Source organism: Colletes latitarsis, chromosome 14 (genome assembly GCF_051014445.1).
Source record: "Colletes latitarsis isolate SP2378_abdomen chromosome 14, iyColLati1, whole genome shotgun sequence".
Lineage (NCBI taxonomy): Eukaryota > Metazoa > Arthropoda > Insecta > Hymenoptera > Colletidae > Colletes > Colletes latitarsis.
Genome location: NC_135147.1, coordinates 29490577 through 29511703, shown reverse-complemented (window position 1 = coordinate 29511703; position 21127 = coordinate 29490577). Strand labels below are relative to the sequence as shown.

Sequence of the window (21127 nt, the reverse complement as noted above, 5' to 3'; positions counted from 1 at the left end):
CATAATCAAACGGAACGCAAAGCAAATAGCGTGACACGCGATAAATGTAATGAAATTATAATCGACTGTTTTTCACTTCAATTCACAACCTTTTCGGAGAAGAGATCGTTCATATATTTACAGTGGTGGCCAGAGCTACTTAAGACCAATTCACACTTCACGAAACGAACATGACCGACATTTCGTAAATTTAATTTTTTCACACGTGATGATTATGAGTAATACAAGGTGGAAATTACGCGTCGTTAAACCGTAGTCCACTTTCAATTTATAAATCATAAATACCGTCTGATAAGAAACGACGAATCTGACGTATTTTAATGGAATTCATCCGGTAACGATACTGCCAAAAATACGCTTTACCTATTAAATATTCAACGATTGTCCAAAAATATTTTGGGTACGTCGTTACTAAATACGGAATAAAAAAAGAAACAACGCTGCCTAAAAATTCTCTTAACGATTCACGGTCCATTTTACTGTTTGGTGTACGAGCACCGTGCAGCGATAAATACGATCGAGCCCTCAATTACAGGGAGTACGAAGCACCGTAGGAATGTAGGCTGTCGCGGAATTAATTCTTAACTAGTGTTCGCTTTGAGAAAACCAGCTGCTCGCGTGCAGCCATCGTAGTTGCACTTTCTGTTCTCGTCGTTTAAAGCCCGGCATAAAATATGCACGCAGTCTTGCGTTTCCCCGAAGTTTCTTCGAACCGCGATGAGAAAACGTGCGACGACTAACGTCGAGACGTCGCATCGTAGAGCGAACCGTAAGAAAATTTATTTTCAGACAAAGAAATGTTCCTTTTTTTATCGTGACGACTCTACTGTCGAAAAATTAAAGGACACGAGGAAAATCTACGGAAGAAACGACACGATGTATGTGTACGGCTAAAATTGCGCGCAACAGATGGAAAAAAACCGGAATGTATTGTTTACTCCGCCGGGATCCAGTTGCGCGTTATAGGTTGGCGCCATTTTTCTTTCCCGCCGAGCAATTTTAGCAGAGACGAGCCTCTAGCTAATGGAACGAAGACGGAATCTTGGCAACGAGCCGAAAAACTGTGCCACGAAGGTTAAAGATTCCGTGGGCGTCCTCGAACCGATGGGGAAACAATTCGAGAACGGAAACATCGATCTTCATTTTTGGAAGAGTTCATCGGGTTCAAAATATTTAAATTGTGGTATGCCCAGATACGATAGAAATAAAATTGTCATTTAGGTATTGGATATAAATAAAAATCTTAAATCGGTAGCGTCTGGTTCTTATCGAAAGTAAAATATAATTTTATGTTATAATTTACGTGTCTTGTACCGTGTATTGTTGCATCAATTTCTGCATCGTGAATCAAGTTTTGAGTTGGGGGGGAAAAAAACATAATGTAGAGATACGTGACGGTTCAAAGGCGAGATACAGTTATACGCTGTTATTAACCTGACCTCGATCGTACGTGCGAAAATATTAATGCTTACTGCGATAAGTTAAACTTTTTTGGAGGGTCATGATTCTTCTTAAGCTTTTTCTTATCTATACGACCTACTACACATTTATTATGCTTGTCGTTCGTGACTCCCCGGTTCTTTATTTATGGACTCGTATCGTTCGTAATTTTTCATCTACCCTGTATTGGAATTATTTTTTACTCGCATCGACGGGTACAAAGTTCTCTTTATACCATCTACTAAAATAAATCAATCGATCTATTCGAAGAAATCCAAACAGTCTCGTAAATACGGTTTCTTACACTGATTCAAATACGCACGATATTCCCGCGCGATCCCACGCGAGGATCCATTCCCGCCAACTCCACGAACGACGTTCGCGCGTGCCATGGCTGAATGAAGAATAATTTTAGCCAGGCTGACTGCGATAGTCATTCACAGCGATATGATAAACAAAACGCGATTTCTGCTAGATGAATACGGTGCACCGACCTCGTCCAGATACACCCACGAACTACGACTAGCCTAGAACAAACTATCTGTCGCGAAGATTATATCTGGTTCTCGTGCGATGCGAACACAATGATGATTCTTGAAACGAACTCCAGACGTAATTCCGAGAAAGTCGAACATTTCTATCCCTTTCAAATGGGGGGGAACACCCCCTTCGAAGCCAGCGAAGCGTGAAAGACGACAGTTAAAAAACAGTGTTTCTTTTCTCATTCGTTCTCACTCGATGTCCTTCTCTTTCGTTGTCGACTATGGCTGCCTGCAAAAGATAAGGACGATTCCGAGATTCAACGGACTTCGCTGTGTATAAATATCTCTTGGTGTCGAGTTTCGCCTTCGCTGACATCGATTTTTAATGGACGAGTATGCGACTCGATTTCGTGATTTCCATTGTCACTGACGTCGATGAATGCACGAGTGAAAATAAACTTGGCACTTTTGCGACACTTGTTAGAAACGTAGACATAAATAAATGCCTGAAGCAAACCATGTGCTTCTTCTTGGCGCGTTTCCCCCTCTTACAGGAGGGCCCTACTGCCAAGGGTGCCCTCATGACACTGGTTTTCTATCAGGGTATTATCCTGACCGTAATAGCATATTTCTTACACACTCTTGACTCTTTCGTAGAACATTATCGTGCAACACGTATTGTATTATTCTGACGAAAGAATTCCAGTTCCATCCAGTTCCAGTTCCAGCGAAATTGGTACGTTAACCTAACCTCTAATAAACACTGTGGGGTTCTAACCACAACGTCAACTTTTCACCGTATTTTCGAGAAATATTTGGAACTAAAAAATACCGAACAAAACATATTTGACATTCGAAGAATTGCCATTAAATGTACATTAGTCGCGTTGGCACGGTTTCGCCCGCGTTATTATTAGCCGCGATTAACGGATGTAATGATTTCTAACGATCGAAAAACAGGGTCGGGCGAACAAAACAGCTATAGAATATTCGAAGAACGCGGAGGAATTTTCTTTTTATCACGACACAGATATATTCGGTCCAATTGATGGATCGGGGAAGTCTGGTCAGAAATAGATTGTGTTCGCGATGAAAATCTCTACATATTTGGCAAATGCAGCTATCGTTGGACGGCAGGAATGACGCACGGACAACGAGCCCACGATCATCCGGAAATAAATCGGTCATGGTAAGATCATCCGAAAAGCATTCGCGACTCATTAACCTTCCTCCCTCGAGGGTGCGATTTTTATAGAAAAATAGCATCGTCGAACGAATCAGAAAACAAATTGTTTCCTTCGCTACATGGTTACGGAGCAGAGATGGGGTAGAATTTTTTCTTTCGACATATTTCTCTGGAATGAAGTTATGATCTAATAATCTTCCCCACGGCCTTAAACAGTCTACATCAGATTTTGAACCTGGTAATTGTTTCGAGCATCGTACTATCGCGCAAATCATTATTAAAACTAGTTACAACCGCTTCGATCCAAAAGATATTCGAAGCGTATGCATTAGTTTGTCGGCTGGAAATAGAAGCTATGCAATCGTTACAACAGAAAATCTGATATGCAGAGGCAGTCGTTCGTCTCGCGAGACAAACAAACCGACTGCTTTTTGCACTGTGTGGTGTGTTGCGGTGCAGTAGCTGTGAATCATGCCTCGAGATCTAAACTTTAATCGACGATCAATGTGTCTGCGAACGACGCGGGTGGTGGAATCCAAGCTATACACAAACAGGCAAGGTAAAAGACCCAATACCTGTAAATGTTACAGCATTTGCAGATAACGCTAATTATTATATTCAATGTTCCAGCCACGAATAAATTTTATTTAACCAACCGGATTTCCAGTTTTACGTAAGCAATCGTAAACAGTGTTTCCCAATCTTCCCATCTTTTCGAAGATTTTAATGAGAGGCGGAGGGAGAGGAAAATAACTGCTAGCATAAGAGAAATAATGGTAATTTTTTTACCATATCGGTGACAAATGTACGATATCTTTTGTCCTTAAATGTCAAAGTATTGGGTCCTTTGCCTTATACAGCATGGGGCTGCCGTCTAGGTTCTCGAGAATTTTGAAAACAAAGCGAATCGCGACGGAAGGATCAACAACGTTGGGTGGGGCAGCAGCGCCGACAATGGTGCACCGTAGAATCGTGACAAGCGGAGGGGGTGTGGCTGTGTAAACTAGAAGGTGCGTTACTGAACATCGAGCAATTAGGGGTGCTTGTGTAAAACGACCGTAAAAAAAGGGAGGATCGGGGAAACTCGGTACCTCCGGGTCCTGGATCTGCTCGGAATCCGCCGACGTACTCGACGTCTTCAGGATGCTGTACAGCTTTACGTAGGGGGCCTTGATCAGCTGTTAGCCAATATAATCGGCCGTTTTTAGCGATTTCTTTACTGGCTTGCCGTTCAGTACGATCGATCCTCGCGTCGATTGGAACGATAGGAGAATTCTGAAACGATGTACCGGGCACCGAACAGGCACCAGTCGTTTGCGTATCGAACGTTTGGCTAAGCGTGTAAATTTTAACGTCGCTGAGAAAACATCGAGCGTGTTTGCTCTTCCTGGCAAAAGTTAACTCGAAGCACGAAACTTGGATAGCTTCGACACGAGGATCGACGTACCGAGCGCACGCTAACGCTAACTTTCCTTTGTTGGAAAAATGAAAAATTCATCGGCCGTAAAAAACAGAAGCTCGGATAGATGCTTACAACGTGAAAAAGAAACGATATATACGGTGCCATGTTTGGAATGATGCTGGATGATGATCGTGCGAAGGCGAGCTGTGCAATGAAACGAACGAAAACTGAGGAATGTCGAGAGACGAAGCTGGTGCGCTCGACGACGGGAAACCAAAAAGAAGAAACTCGTGGACGCGCACAAGTGCTCGAGAAACAAAACCGTACCAAAGGGTGCCATGTAATAATTCAACCGAAGTAATAATTCGATCGAAATAAACGACAAATTCACGAAGACGATAATCGAATGGATATAAATTAATTGCGTAGCGAATAATAATGAATGGATTCGACGCGACTGTACATTACCACGCTGAACTATGTTCAATCATGAATTTTTATATTTTTATATGTTCGTGCAAGCACTACCAATGGATTGGCGAGGTTTCTCCGATGAAAATGAGTCCAAACACGACTACATTCGGATTACTTTTAATTATACGTATGCAACTGTCTTTCAGGATGTCACAGACTCGAAACGGACACAATTACAACGAGTTGGGAGCATTGAGATCGACAGGCAAACAATAGGAACGAGTAAGATACAATTAAAGAGATAGGGAAAATTATGCGACAACCTGAGGGACAGTACCATACTTATTATTAAAAGTAGCCCAAAATAGGTCGTGTTTGGATTCATTTTCACCGTGGAAACTTCGCAAATCCATTAGGAATACTCTCTAATTGAAATTTTTTAAGAGTAGTAGAAGCGTTCAGCGTGCTAACGACCAACGATTTAATGGCAAAATGAAACGTTGGACGGTTCGAAGGTCCCAACGGCACCGAATGAAGTACAGCTACGAAATGATCGAAACGAAAGACTCACCTCCCATGATTCTCTCGTCAGGTCGGAGATCTCGTCGCCGTCGTGGACGCGGGCTTTGCCCTCTTCCGTCGATTCGCCACCTTCCCCGGTTTCGTGCGGCGACAACTCGGGAGACAAATCCGTGTCCGTGTCCGACAGGATGTAACCCCGTTCCCGCCAGTAATTCTCGTCGAGTTCTCCATAGAGCGATGGCACCCACGCATGAATGAACCTGTAGAGATCGTCCACCCTGTAAACAACAAGAACGCGTGCATGTTAATTGGCGATCCGAACGTTGCCTTCTTCCGATCGATTGCATTTTCAACCTACGTTGAAAAGGAATAATTACTGTCAAAATTAATGGATATAGAATTTGTTTACACCAAGCAAGCTTTGTACAACGAATCGTTGTTTGTTTTAAATGTCAACACTCGTGCAATATCAGTGTCGAGCGAAAAGAATTATGACCGATCGTGATAACCATGATAATAATAGCTCATTGTCTCGCTACGAGATAAGAACGAATTGTTTCTTCTAAATATTTTTACCTAGTACAAAGACCAAAATAAAAGTTACGATCGAATTTTTAGAAAAATAAAAATAATTTCGATTACGCTACCTTCGATGGACGAACGGCAGGATGTTTCTGACGGCGTTCGACACGTGCTCGTTATAAACTAAATTCACCACATTGCCGACGGAGCTTAACGTCCAATTCATCTTGATATACGGATCAAGCGTCTTTATATTTCAAACAAGTTCACTCGAACGCACTGTATCTGCTATATTCGATCCGACTCGTAACTTTCTCTCTTAAGGATTCGCGTTTCAGTCGTCGACGGCCCTGCAAGGACGTTCCGTATGTTTCTGCTGCGACACCACCGTGTCTCGACCTCCTTTTTCCCCGGGAAATAGAGACGCCACCGCACCGTAGGCCGCGACTCTCGCAAATGCTTCGCGGCGCTATTTTTGTTCTCGACTACAACTGCATTTCGGACGATAACCAGACACGCGGTGCGCTCTAACGCAATTGTTTTTTTAACGATCACAATGCCGCGGAAATTCAGCGAGAATCGAGGAACGGTGCTTGTCACGTGACAATCGTATCGTCGAAAGATACGAGAGCGACACAATGACGCAACAAAGGAGAATCCTAATGCGACATTTGTTAGCGTCGACGAGGAGGAATTAACGGGTATGACTCACGGCTGAATCGCGTGTACTTGTTGCGATTACCTGGGCTGACGTAAGTCGATTGCAATACGTGTACGTAGAAAATTTAACTCGACTTTTTTCTCCTCGAACGTTACCAAACAAAGACTATTAGTCGACTGACGTTTTCCTATCATTAGCATTTGTAGATCAGAGGAAGTGAGACGGCGCCATTAGTGCTGCTCGAATACCCGGAAACAAGCGAGTTAACATTCGGAGAACCAGAATAGCTCGTGGTTCGGGAAGATGAAAATTTACGAACAGTCTAACCGCATCGAATATCCTGACCCGTGTTAATTTTAAGAAAATCTATAATAATAATTAGTTCGACTGCTTTAACTTGTTCAAACGCAAGGGGAAAATAGAAAGGAATTTTGCAGCGTACTCGTAGTAACATTAATAATATTATCTTATCCGACACACTGTCCGAAGATTAATAATAATCTCAAAATCCTTGTTCTTCCTTCTTGCAAACCGGTTATCAAGATCATTTGCTTCTGCTTAACTACAATCTATTCAAATCCCTATTTTGCATACGCAGGAATACATGTTGTCAGACATTAATAAAAACAACGAGCTAAGAAATCCAGTCTACAGGTTAACATTATTGATAGAACTGCAATCAATGGATTTGTATCAAGAACAGATTACGAAGTCATTTAACTTTTGTTTGAAACATCTTTTATTATTAAAAAATCCTCGAAATTTGTCTGTGGAAGAATAATAGGTAGAATTCTTCCACTTATCGGAAGGAACTGTTCGCAGAGATCAGTCCCTCCAGATCTATCAAGGTAGCAGATAACAAGCTAGGGGCCTCTGTGGCCGAGCACCGTGAAGCAACAAGAGATAAGTACATTCTCTTTAAGCAAGACACCGCAAGAGACATAGTCTTCCAGCCTGGACCAGCTGAACCTACCGCCAAGCTATGTTACCTAATCTCTGAACGCGTGACGGTCAGCAAGCAACCAGGGAGACTCGTCCTTTCGATTTCTCGGTTGGTTTATCACCGTGTCGAACGCTATTACCGTTCCAGAGAGCTCGTGCACGCTCACCAGTTATGCTAGCGATGGGATCAAGTTCAATACCCAAGGTTCAATTCACAGGTTCGAATACTATTGTCAAAAGATAGAATTTCATTTGTTGTATGCACGAAGAAAAGTTCCTTTCGTACTTGAGAACGAATCTGAGCGAATGCCTACGACTAGCGCCGCCAGCAGGAGAAACGATGAAACACAAATGCCTGCGTTAATGCTAGAAAACGTATCGCACGATTGGGCGAAATTTAATTGCAACCGATCGCTAATTCGTACCTGCAATCGACAATTGATCATCGACATTACTCAAGCAGCACTTTAATTTTTATGAAATTGACAAATAAAACGATTCTTACGCGATACTCGTACGCCACTTAGTAAATACAGTCTTTTCTATTAGGTTCGTCAAACGAATCGACGAATAAAGGTTTGCGGTCAAGATTCGGATCTATCGGATGCTTGATCCCATCGCTACTCACCCACACGCGCGTTTAGAGCAAACACACAGACACGAAATCCACGCAACACGAACACTGAGAAAGTTAAAATTCTTTTTCTCGAAGAAATCGCGTGGACAGGTACGCAGCGTCCCCGACGCGTTTTCTTTCCGCGACTAGACTAATATCTCGATCGTCGAGCATGGAACGGAAAAGTTTTGCGAGCACGTTCGACGATACGCCTAGCGTCACGTGACGTGCTCGTTAGATTCACGTGTGCCCGTTAAAACGTTCGCGTATCAAAATCTGATCGGATATCGAGAGGGAACCGAAGGTTAGGTTACGGTGTTTGGGTGAATTTACCGACTAGGGACAACTAATAGTCTTTCGTAGTGTTGCAAGTTATGCAACTTGTTCGCTAGGTTCCGTTGAACCTGTTGTAATGGGACTTTTGTAATGAAAAATTCTTGAAACTAAAAGTTCTAGTTTGAATACAATCCTAAACCCTATCCTATTTTTACATGGACTACCGGTATATATCAATTTCAAAGAAATACAAACTTTTTGTATTGTTCTTCGTTAGTAACTGTACTGTACAAAATTAAATGTCTCTATTCCCCGATGGCGGTTTACCGTACGCATAATTAAATGTTAAACTCATACCGTATGGTCACAACAACTGGGTATGTCAGTTATAATCATCTTCATTGCGGTAATGAGGTAATATTACGTCATGCATTCAGGATATCGTCGTATGCATAAACGTTCAATGTTCATACACAGTTGTAGGCAGATAACAGAAAAAATAACTGTAACTACAAACGTGAATATTTACATTTCGTTGTCGCAGTTGGAATATTTTAATATGCCACCAGAGATATACAGGGTATCCGGCCACACTTGGGAAAAATTTTAATGGGGGATTCTAGAGGCCAAAATAAGACGAAAATCAAGAACACCAATTTGTCGATGGAGGCTTCGTTAAAAAGTTATTAACAATTAAATTCAAAAATTTCAAATCGTTCTGGAAAAATTATTTTCGGTTGCGGGGGTCAATTATAATCATTTTTGGTGAATAGACATACCCCCAAAATCCTACCCACTTTGTAGAGAAATATTCGAGAAGTTGTGAAATTTTTCGACAGAAAAAAAATTTTTCAAATCATTCTAAAAAAATTATTTTCAGTTGCAGGGGTCGATTACAATCATTTTTGGTCATTACACATACCCCCGAAATCCTACGCAGTTTCGAGAAAAAAATTCCTTACCGAAAATCTAATTTGGCGCCTAAATTTTTCGACGAAAAAAAATTTCAAATCGTTCTGGAAAAATTATTTTCGGTTGCGGGGGTCAATTACAATCATTTTTTGTGATTAGACATACCCCCGAAATCTTGCGCATTTTCAAGAAAAAAATTAAATACTGGCGTAACTTTAAACGTTAATAACTTTTTAACGAAGCCTCCATCAACAAATTTGTATTCTTGATTTTCGTCTTATTTTGGCCTCTAGAATCCCCCATTAAAATTTTTCCCAGGGCTGGCCAAACACCCTGTATATTATGTGATTCTTTTAATATTTAATTCAGCATACTCGCGTTGCGAACTAAATAAAACGTTCAAGGGCTACGAAAACTTTGACGACCATAAAATAGGTTTATGGTTTGCTCGTAAACTGAGATTTTTTTACATCCACCAGATGCTTACGATCCGATCGTCATTTTTAACCGTTACTCTTCGAAAGCTGATTCCAAGAAACCTTGAACAATATTCGAGGGGACGCAACGACTTTCTCTCAACGAAAACAACACCGCTCGGGTTACAATGACACGTGACTATCATCAATGACAGTTAATCGCCAAAGGGAAGAGGTTGATAAAGTCTCAAGGTTTAAAAAACATGTACAAACAACGTATGCAGGAGATTATAAAGACTGTCCGAGAATTTTCCTTTTAATCCGATATGTATAAATATTTATGGATGATTTATGATCTTGGAAGCTTTGACAGTCATTGAACAGGGATTAACAGCGATATCGATCCCGTTTCAAGGATTTGCGAAGCAGAGTTAGAACTATTCGAATACTTTATGTCAAATATTTCAACGCGTTAATAATCTAACCTAAAAATGATGAATTTTCGAAGAATGCGAAACAAGGGTTTCCGAGGATTTACGGGAAAGATAGTCATCGTCGACATGGCGGTGTTGACAAACTTTAATGAGAAGTCGAGGGGGCGTATAAATAGAGAATCCGATGGCAGAGTCGCGATCTATTTTGCGGCTCGTGTAGCATACCACGTGCCTGGTCGTATGTTCTGGACGCTGTCGGGGTTTTCGTCGTTCAAATTTACAAAAATAACACGACGCCTGATCCCACAAGAATGTCGGCAATGGCCAGATTCGAACCGTTTCGTCCTCTTGGAAACATCGTACGAAAATACTTCTCTAGAGGAGCAGAGTAGATGGTTGATCGTTTCTTCCGGTCCGGGAGTAGCTTTTCCGCGGAAATGACGATAAAGGGAATCGCAGAAATAGACACGGATTGGAAACGGTTCTTTGACAATGGCCGATACTCGGAATTCGCGTTACCCAGGATTACTCTTCTCTAGCGATTTGGATTCCAACCATTTCCAAGTAGTTCAAAAATACACCCATAATGCATAAAGAAATCTTTGGAAGCTATTAAAATTCACATGATTGATCTCTACAACAGACGGGAGGGTCAAGCCTCTGTAATCCTCCCCTCCCTCGAGTATCTGTCACTGTATAGATACAAAAGACATTAAAATAACGCATGCAAAGTTTATTTACCTGTTACGTGGCACGCTGAACCAGTATTCAGGTCGTAGCTTCTTCTTTCCATAGCTCATTATAGGCGTCGAACGCGGAATCTTCTTGTCTTTCGGTCTTCCGGTTCGCAGTCTCAGGTACAATGGCGGATCCTCGCAAGAACGTGCCGGTCGTGGTATGAGTTCTACGTAACACGACAGAACACGATTCAATAATGTAACATGTGCCCTGCATATTTAATTCGAGCGTTGCTTATTCGCGACTCGATTCTGTCGATATTCTATTCGTCATTTTTCTAAATAAATATTTATACTTATTCATAAGACACATCTCCTGTGTGGTATGCACATAGTCGGTTACAAGAAAAAAAAAAAAAAAAAAAATATATTTAAGAAGCCCTTTTTGGAGAATACCTAAAAAATTAACGACCATTGGCGGACGCACAAACACCAAAACAATACGAGACGCACACAACATCGCGATTAGATAATAGGGCTGCGACTCCTTACTGAATATTTGAACAGTTCAAATGTTAAAATTCGAATCTCAGCCCTATTAGGTACGCGAGTAACAGAAGTTTTAAATTAGAAAACTGCTGCAAGGTGCAGATAATTGTGTTGACGATCATTAAACAGAGCAAGTACATGTACGGTTTCAACATACATACAATGGTAGATACACGGTGTGCAAGGTGAAGTGGCAAACCGACCGTAAGTGGGAGCAAAAGTACGGTCAGTGGATCGTGCAATTACAGTCTCACAGCACGACAATAGAAAGAAAGAAAAAAGTGGTACGAGTAGAGCAAAAAATCAATGATAATGGCGAGCCAATGTCTGTGAAGGTCGTGACACGAGTAGGAGGAGGGGATAAGCAAGCTAATACAGTATGAACCTACCGAGGCCTTCGAGTTCGGGAAAATTAGGTGCTTGGACTAGAGGGACAACAAAACATATGACATTACTGCATTAGTATGAATTCATTGGGCAGAGAATCCATGAAACCCGTTGTGCTGTTCTGAAAGACCCATAAACATAGTAGAAATTAGTGATGAATCATATGCAAAGTATAGGAGGCATCTTCAATGGTGCACCGTTAATCCGAGTACAAATTGCACAATGGGTTTCAAGATCCTGGGGACGCAATAATGTTCCCCTTTAAATTAACAACAACCGAATTTAATAATGGAGTGTCTCGTGCCTGGACCCCGCAATCACTATCAAAGGGACCCCGGAGCCCGAGCCAAGTAATCATGATACGAGACTGTTCCTCGGATCTGTGTCAAATAGTCGAGACAGTTTGAAACAGCGTCGTCAATTCTTCGACGAACTGTGAATTCTCATGGCACAGATTCGCAGAACGCCATACACGAATGTGAACGTACACATTAAATACAGTAAAGTGTAGATAAAAAGTGAGCGCACATTTTTATCCGGATAATCATCGGATAAAATATTTTATCCAGATAACTATCCCGATAAAAAGACTAGTCGGTACTATTCGGATGACGCCCAACTCTGGATGTAGAAAACTAGTAATGACAAACGAGTAGAGTTTGAAAAATCATAGAAAATATCGAGAACTACGTTTCAAGTGTAATGTGAAGCGCATTTGGTCGCGAATGTCAATACTACTCGCTTAAAAATTCTCTAACGACGATAACATTTCGTTTAAAAAGAAACAAATTCGATAACGAGTTGAAATCGAATCCAAAAGCGCTGAAAAATTCGAAGAAAGGGACAATAAATGCACTAGCAAAGTAAGAGATCGTTTAAAAAGCCGTCTATATATACGAGCGAGTGCAGTGCGTGATATGTAATCCCGTTTGCCATCTTTAATGCCGTTTCTGTTCATGTATTCGTGGGCTACGTGTAATTAATTATGGAATTATCGACCCTTTCGGGCAAAGGGCGTTTCTGCAATGGCGTGTCTTGAACACACTGGCTATTGTTTCACCTGAGAATATTATCTTCAAGGATAACTTTAGTAGACAATTTTTCATAGTTATCTGTACACCAAAACACGCCACTTAAGAAATATGTAATACGAGGAGCGTTCAATTGTTATCTATAATTAGAGACAGCATGGAGAACACGGTCAAATCTACAAGATATATTTCTTCATTATCGGTACTCCTTTAACAGTCAAGTACCAACTCCAATTTTAGATAAAAACGGAACGTCCTGTACAAGATAAAAAGTATTCTGTGTGAGGAGTCTGCCGCCAGTGTCCACGATCAATGATTCATTCCAAAAATGCGTCGAGTTAAAAAATACAAAGTTGATAAAACGACGGTGACCGTGCCACACGCGACACTTACTGTCGAAGCTGACGAAGAGTTCAGGCATGTCCTCGACGGAGACCATGCTGCGATAATCCAAGCGTGGCGCGGTCGTTGACGTTTTGCTACCTCGACTGCTGTCCACGCTGCTGCTGCCCGACGAAGTCAACGGTTGCTGTCTGATGAACGTGCCCACGGAGGATCGTCTGAAAGGCAACCATGAACACGCGTTATCGTCGATCCAACAACGCTCGAGTCGCGCGTCTCGAAATCACAGAGCACGCGGCGTTTCCATCAAGCGTCGTGTAAATTCCATCGCGTGCACCGTGATTTCGAAGCGACGAGCATACACGTTGCAACGCACAGTAAAGAACATTAATCGGTGGGGGGATATAACAACATTCAAGGTAAATATCGTATTCAACGTGTAACGGCGAGAAATAAACTGGGTGGCTGCTCGGGGATATAGTATACTAAAACACGCTGTGTTCGACTTTTTTGTTGGTGATTCGTGTGTTGTTTGTAAGCGGTACTGTTATCAGAGAACGGTAAAACGGCGATGTGTCGTGTCGAACATTGGCAGAGTATTCTGAAAAGATGTAACATTTACCTGAAAGCAGGAGCAAGAAGTCTAGGGGCTGATCTCAACCCCGAGATAAGGCTTAAAGTAAAGGGAATAGCGAAACAAGGACAGAGAGAAAAAGAGAGCGTTCTTGTGAGAAGCGTCAAGGTAGAACGAGTTACGGAAACCACGTTTAAGGCTACCTGGCAATGATCTTTCGAAAAAGAGAGGTAAAAAATGAACGTAAACTGCGTGACGAGATCGTGGAAAAGAATACGTATATGAGACACGTGTGGTATTTAATATACAGACAGAAACTAGGGCTAGGACTATCCAGACGACGAACTGTTTAAATAATGCGGATATTGCCGATGCAAATGCGATACAGTCGTAACCCGAATTTACGTACTAATTGGTTCCAGAAAAGCTGACGTAAGTCGAGGCAAACATAATGTAAACGTGTATATGTATATACAGATGCATACGTTAGCAATGTATTAGATTAGGGTACCGCCATAGTACGGATATTCAGATACTTCATAAATGTACAAAATATTCAACAAGTCCCAACCCTATGAAAATGAACTAGAGATCTAATAAGATAAACGCTGTCGAAACGATACCCAAATGTAAGAGCCAGTTAGAGATAAAGAGTGGAACAGCAGGGGGATTAATAAAAGGGAACGTGGATAAAGTGGATACAACAATTTGCTGGTTGATGGACCGGGCCCAAACTCACCCCATAAGCCCTCCTGGACCAGGTGAAAACTGAGGATTGCCGGAGTCCTGGGAGAGAGAGGAGGCGGTAAGCGGAGGTGTTCCTCCAGCCCTACCGCCCCCACCACTCTCTTCGCTGGGAGTTTTAGCAAACAGGCCCGAGCTAAAGTCACTCACCAGGTTGATCGGCGAGCTTATATCCACCACCATTACATATTCTTTGTTAGTTACATTGGAAACGACAGTAAAGCTTTTGATTAAACACAGATTACCATCACAGTCGGACTGAAACCTATTTTTAACATAACCACGATCTTTGCAATATAAGGTCCCATAATCCCATAGTCCTCACACAGTCGACACTGTTCGAGGCTTTCGGGCGTAGGCTATGAAAAGAACAGTTTCATTTTCCAAAAGAACGGACTATGATGGTACTAGGTTATTGAGGACAACTTCTGGATTGAGCTGGAAACATCGCATGTACGCATTCCCCTGGTTTGTTTACTCCTTCCATAAGTTAATAGAAATGTATCCCAACGCGTACCGCAAATGCAATAAGCCACTCTTTTCTAGGCAGCAAGTAACTAATGAATATTCTATATGTTAACGAACGAGGATACTCATAATGAAACCCGTTCTTTCAGACAAATAAGTTTCTTCGCCGTAAACGCGTAACATTGTAGAAAATACCGAAAAAAAAAATAATTATCGTAACGCATGCAACACGTTTCATCACGAATAGCCTCAGACTCGCTATAGATAGATATTAATTTAAATGTTCTAGAAAAATTCAGCAGTAAGCAATCACACGCGTGATAAAAAGAAATAAACGTTACACCATGTAAAGGAGACGCCCGAGCATCGAAACTGATCTTCCCTGTACATGGAGTATGCAAACTTTTTAACGATCGTTTTACTCATTCCTAATACAGACGGATAATACAAAAGTGAAATACAGAAGCATAATTATTAATTTTGGAAAAACGTTAATATCACGTGAATAGATTATCGGGGGAAAAAGAAGTTCGTAAAGATTCTAAGGTTTTAATGTAACGAAGATTATCACCTGGAGAAGACTTTACTGAACACAGACGAATGGTGAGAATCCGCACTGTTGGGAAGGCTTGACACTTTATCAGATCCAGATTTATTTTCCTCCTCTTTCTCACCAGTCAATCCTTCCATCCACGACAATGGATACGACAATCGTTTTAACATCTGAAAAAAGAATAGGAGCAAAAGTGTTATATAATATTACTACGATAATACTGGAATTACAGTGATACTGATTTCGACGATACCTTATTTTTACGCGTTTCTTGTTTGTCGTCGTCTTTATGCTCTTCATCTTTCTCGGGTTCCTCCGCATTACTCTCTAAGCTAAAAGATACCGAACTCGCCTTCTTCCTACCATTAATGGCGGAACCAGTGTCTAGCGAATCAGTTGTAATGTTCGTCGGTGCAATAGTAATAGGAGGGACCCAATCTGAAGATAAGACAATATCTGCGTCTGAGTATACTTTCTTTGAGGGAATATGCTGAACTACTGGGAAAGGGGGAATGAGATCACGAATGTCGATACCAGAGTCGTGGCATGACAATTTGACTAGAGATCCTTCTTCATCTTCGGGAATCGCCTTCGACTTCGCGGGGTCAACCTGAAAACAGATCGTCAACGTTGATCAAGCTTTAGACGCGAACGGACCCCGGCTGCGGCTATCGTATTAAATTTCGATAATAATCGCAAACCAACCTTGTCAGAATTCAACGAATCCTGCTGCTCATCTTCTACCGATAATGTACATCGATCCTTACTAGGAACTGCCCAGTGATGGTCAAGCATAGAACGTCTACGCTCCTCTAACGTTCTATTTCCTTGACCATCGCTACAGGCATCTTTAGTCTCTTCTTTCTCTGCTTCTTTATCTTTGGTTGTCGTTGTGTTTTCTTCCTGCGGAGCAAAGAACATCACCTTTATTTATCGTTCCTTATCTAATTGTTAGCTAACTGTTATTCCATTTATTACTATAAATTAACGTACATTTTGAAGATTGGTGGGTGTAACGAGATCTCTCTCAAAGGCCTTTGGAAAAGCATCTCCGTCTCTTTCGGCACAGCTGCAAACACTCTCGTTGTCGTCCGCCGTTAATTCTGGAAAATTCTCGTCCTTTCCCGGCGATTGACACTTCCGGTTGTCGTTTTGCGAGGGTTTCTTCATATAATATATTTCTGGCTTCTTATCTAAAGTTCCAGATTCCGTATGCCCGACACGCATGTGTGCAATGTCATAATAAATAGCGGCATTCACCACAAATTCCATCGGTGCAATTACTCCGTAAGATTCGGCACCATGTTCGATTACGAGCGGATCCGAGACATTGGGGTCAAACATCACTGCATTTGGTGTGACTAATAACACTCCACCGACAACACCCTGTGAACAAACCACGGATTTAGTGTCACCGAAAGAAACAAGGCATGCAGAATTCTACAACGAAAATTAATTAAAATTTACACCTTACCTGACCATCTGTGATATGCCGAACATTGATTTTCAAAAATCTTTCTTTAAATGGTTGCTCCTCCTCCTCTATGACCGCATTTGTCACACCAAGAGGAGTTTTCACTCGTTCTATATGACCTGGTTTAGGTGACACAGGCCTCAAACTATCCAACAGTTCTGTAAATAACAATATAACGTTAGATCGTCACAGAATTTTTAATAAAATATTCTTTTATTTCTACGATTACTAACTACAACCCACCCATGTCGAAAAAGAAGAAAGGAACTGTTGTTTTAAATATACATATATCTTTGGTAGGAAAATTAAGTCGATTGAAATCGTTCGATTATCTTTATGTAATCGAATTCCTTGGTAATAGCACCAAGTTCAATAAGAATATCGAATGATCGCATGACAGTAGCATTTGTGATTCAACTGACGTTAAATCAACGTTCATCGTGTTTTCTGACAGCGTATAGGTTATGTTCGCTATACGGTAAACGCCATATTGGCTTCCGTAGTTTCAGTTACGCCGATCAGCTGACGTATCCTACATGTGTACCGAATGACTTAAAAAAGACTACATAAAAACTAACACGTCGACTCGTGCAATAGTTTAAACACTTTATTAATATAAGAATTATATGTAAGAATAACAATGCGTATCACTTCCATGAAGAAACTTACGACAAAACAAGAGCTACTCAATTCTTAGAATTTCAAATACTTTTTGTAATAACAAAAGAATATGCAGTTAATATTCGATAAAGATAGAAGATAGAAGACGAAGTTAACGACTAAAGTTTTAGGATACAAATGCTTTTGTGTCGCTACTACGAAATTTAGAAGAAAATTACAATGTTGAGTTCATGTAGTAAAAAAACAATATAAAGCGCAAAAAATCTATTGGATAACTCAACTAGGTTAAATCGCGACTATCGATTAAAGCGTCTGTCAAAACTGAATTAGTTATAGGTCACGAGAGACAAAGAAAGAGACACATGGACTTTCCAGAAAATCGATTCGTCGGTTCTCTTTTCCTATATGCGTCGTAATCATATAAAGCTGTATAATATCGTTATATAAACCTATTATTCTTTTATGAATGCAAACCCTGAGGTCTCTCGATGCCTACGTTCAATTCTACGTTCCCTGGATTTAATTTTCCGCGCATTGATGCATGCACGAATGCAATTTCGCGACGTGGCGCCATCGAACGGCAGATCTGCAACTTTTTTCATCGTCGACGTTCCATGAAATTCCTCTCTAACGCACTTCGATATTCCATGGACATTCATTTCTTCAGCTCTCAATATTTGAATACTCACCGACGATACATTATTCAACCTTTCACGCCGTTATTACGTCGCGCGAATTACTTTTATTCCCGCCTCGATTATTTTTAATTGTTTATGGTCTGTCGAGGAAATTGCTACACTATTCTATTTGATTTATGACCGATCTCGTCACGCGTTTTAACGATCCGCGAGTACGTGACGTCCGCATCGAAATGCCTTATTGCACGGTTACGATAATTCGAAAGCAAAATTAACACGAATACATCTCTATGAATAATGTAACAGGAGGCGGTGTGCGGTGCGTTCAGGTGAATCGGATTGACTCACCTGGCCAAATATCAAGATGAATTGGGTCTCGATTGTATCGGCGTATACGAAGTGTCGCATTGAATATTAATGCACGTCTATTGCACAAATCGGATAGATAAGGCTCGATGCTTGTCTGGTTAGAATAACGTTTTCGAACGTATGGTTCATAATAATGACACGTCATAATATTCGTCTGGCACGAACCTCTATGTAATCGAATTGTGTCGACGACACATGCAACTTTTATATTTACGTAATAATCTGACACTGCTTATAGAAAATTAGACTAATAATTTAATTCTGTCGGTGAAATTAATCTAACCAACCGATTACGACACTTTCCAACTTTATTGTTGACGCTTTACAAGTTATGGCAACTTAAACGGCGACAAACCGCGTGGGAGAATTTCTATTGCAAAGGAGATTGCATTGCCTGCGTATAAACAATAAATCCTTCGAATCTCACGCAACATTGGTAACGTTGTCGTCAGCCCAAGTTGCGCATTAAGTAAAAACCCGACCAGCTGGACGACATAACCATGAAACCAAAATAATTTTCGACCTCATTATCTCCAGTTTTACAATGCTATCCTCGTCACAAAAATTATGATAAGACTAGAACGTAGAAACAATATTTCCGGGATAAGAACACTAAACATAGTGTTTGTATTTTAAAATTAGGTCAGACGCATGAACATAACTACGCATGAAATTTTGGGGAAACGTTTCTAACCTCAAATTATATTTTCGGTCAGGAATTTTTTTCTCGAAACTGAGTAGGATTTCGGGAGTATGTCTATTCACCAAAAATGATTGTAATTGGCCCCCGCAACCGAAAATAATTTTTTCAGAACGATTTGAAAATTTTCATTTTCGGCGAAAAATTTGTCCACCTTTCTGAATTTTTTTCTCGAAAATGCGTAGGAATTCAGGAGTATGTCTATTGACCAAAAATGATTGAAATTAGCCCCCGCAACCGAAAATAATTTTTTCAGAACGATTTGAAAACTTTCATTTTTGGCGAAAAATTTGTCCACCTTTCTGAATTTTTTTCTCGAAAATGCGTAGGAATTCAGGAGTATGTCTATTGACCAAAAATGATTGAAGTTGGCCCCCGCAACCGAAAATAATTTTTTCAGAACGATTTGAAAACTTTCATTTTCGGCGAAAAATTTGTCCACCTTTCTGAATTTTTTTCTCGAAAGTGCGTAGGAATTTGGGGGTATGTCTATTCACCAAAAATGATTGAAATTGGCCCCCGCAACCGAAAATAATTTTTTCAGAACGATTTGAAAACTTTCATTTTCGGCGAAAAATTTGTCCACCTTTCTGAATTTTTTTCTCGAAAGTGCGTAGGAATTTGGGGGTATGTCTATTCACCAAAAATGATTGAAATTGGCCCCCGCAACCGAAAATAATTTTTTCAGATCGATTTGAAATTTTTTTTTTTTCACCGAACAATTTAGTCACTCGTTCAAGTTTTTGTTAAACTTGTATGGTGTTTTTCTCACTCTACGAGATCAAGGGACAACTTTTCCAACGTTGTTAGAATTTCTACATATTCTTCATTAAAATACGCGTTGCATTTCGAAACATTAAAATCGTCCAATCCGTTCAGAAGTTATCAAGTATAACGTTCGAACGAAATTACCTTTTTCTTCGGGAGGTAGGTCATCCTGGGGCTCGTGGTCGTGGCAAGGATCCGGACTGGGCGCGTCGGTAGTGGTTCCGCCTCCTGGTCGACCTTCTCCTTTCGCTGGTACCCGCAATTGCTGGCCGGGATAAATGAAAGTACTTCCGAGCCTGTTCAATTTGCTCAGCTCGGACGGCGTTGTGTCGAACCTCGCGGCCACTGACGTGAGCGTATCCCTGTCGCCCACCTGTAACGAGAAAACGGATACATGAATTACTTGACTTCTTTGTCCACGGTCGTACTTTGGAAAAAGTCAATTCAACTGTGGAATTAACTTCTGGTCGATGGTTTCCAAACATGGACCACCAGCTTCCTTGTACGGCTGATTACAAGTGCACGTGGTCTTTATGAACAACATTATACGTAATTGTTTCGTTACACAAATTGGAGTATTTATTCGAACACGCAAACTTTTTCTATCGAGAGCACACGTAATAATTTACATTCGTTCTTTTCGCTTTTATATTACGTATACGTGACTTCCTACGCGTTGCTGCGTGTCAGATGTTTTACCCTGTCAATTAGAAAGCTTTAAAACACATTCTCCACCGCGTCCTTGAAACCATTCCTTGACCATCGTTTCCAGGAATCTCCGACACACGACTCTACTTGGACATTCTATTGTTTCGAACGTGTTTTAATTTTTCATTTGGAAATAAATGATAATTCGTTATTCTCTTGTCACTTATCGTATACCTGGTAATTTTTATGCAATCTAAACACTCTTGCTACTTATTTTAGCCAACTTTTTATGATCCCTGCCCCACTGTGCGACGTGGCAGCAGTTCAGGAACCGCTCGAAACCGGGCAAATATCGGTGA

General features: G+C 40.9%; 1 protein-coding gene and 1 long non-coding RNA gene across 18 annotated transcripts in view; one reads left to right on the top strand and one right to left on the bottom strand.

Annotated features, from left to right (window-relative positions):
* The window catches only part of Mtd (TLD domain-containing protein mustard), a 138634-nt gene that overhangs the window by 20968 nt on the left and 96539 nt on the right, over positions 1-21127 (bottom strand). For 9 of the 17 annotated variants that reach the window (XM_076782136.1, XM_076782139.1, XM_076782135.1 and 6 more), the window contains 11 exons: positions 20265-20493; positions 17025-17182; positions 16544-16936; positions 16256-16453; positions 15804-16160; positions 15569-15720; positions 14525-14695; positions 13263-13429; positions 10967-11129; positions 5496-5724; positions 4200-4286 (listed from right to left, as the gene is read on the bottom strand). In XM_076782136.1, coding sequence (XP_076638251.1) covers positions 4200-4286; positions 5496-5724; positions 10967-11129; positions 13263-13429; positions 14525-14695; positions 15569-15720; positions 15804-16160; positions 16256-16453; positions 16544-16936; positions 17025-17182; positions 20265-20493 — 2304 coding nt within the window. Of the gene's footprint in view, positions 1-4199; positions 4287-5495; positions 5725-6093; positions 7279-7618; positions 7885-8199; positions 8330-10966; positions 11130-13262; positions 13430-14524; positions 14696-15568; positions 15721-15803; positions 16161-16255; positions 16454-16543; positions 16937-17024; positions 17183-20264; positions 20494-21127 lie in introns of those variants that run through there. The other 8 variants (XM_076782129.1, XM_076782131.1, XM_076782128.1 and 5 more) reach the window with 8 other exon arrangements.
* On the top strand, positions 3533-4224 carry LOC143350218 (uncharacterized). The gene is made up of 3 exons (XR_013081072.1): positions 3533-3667; positions 3739-3884; positions 3969-4224. It is a non-coding gene; the product is annotated as an uncharacterized LOC143350218 (long non-coding RNA).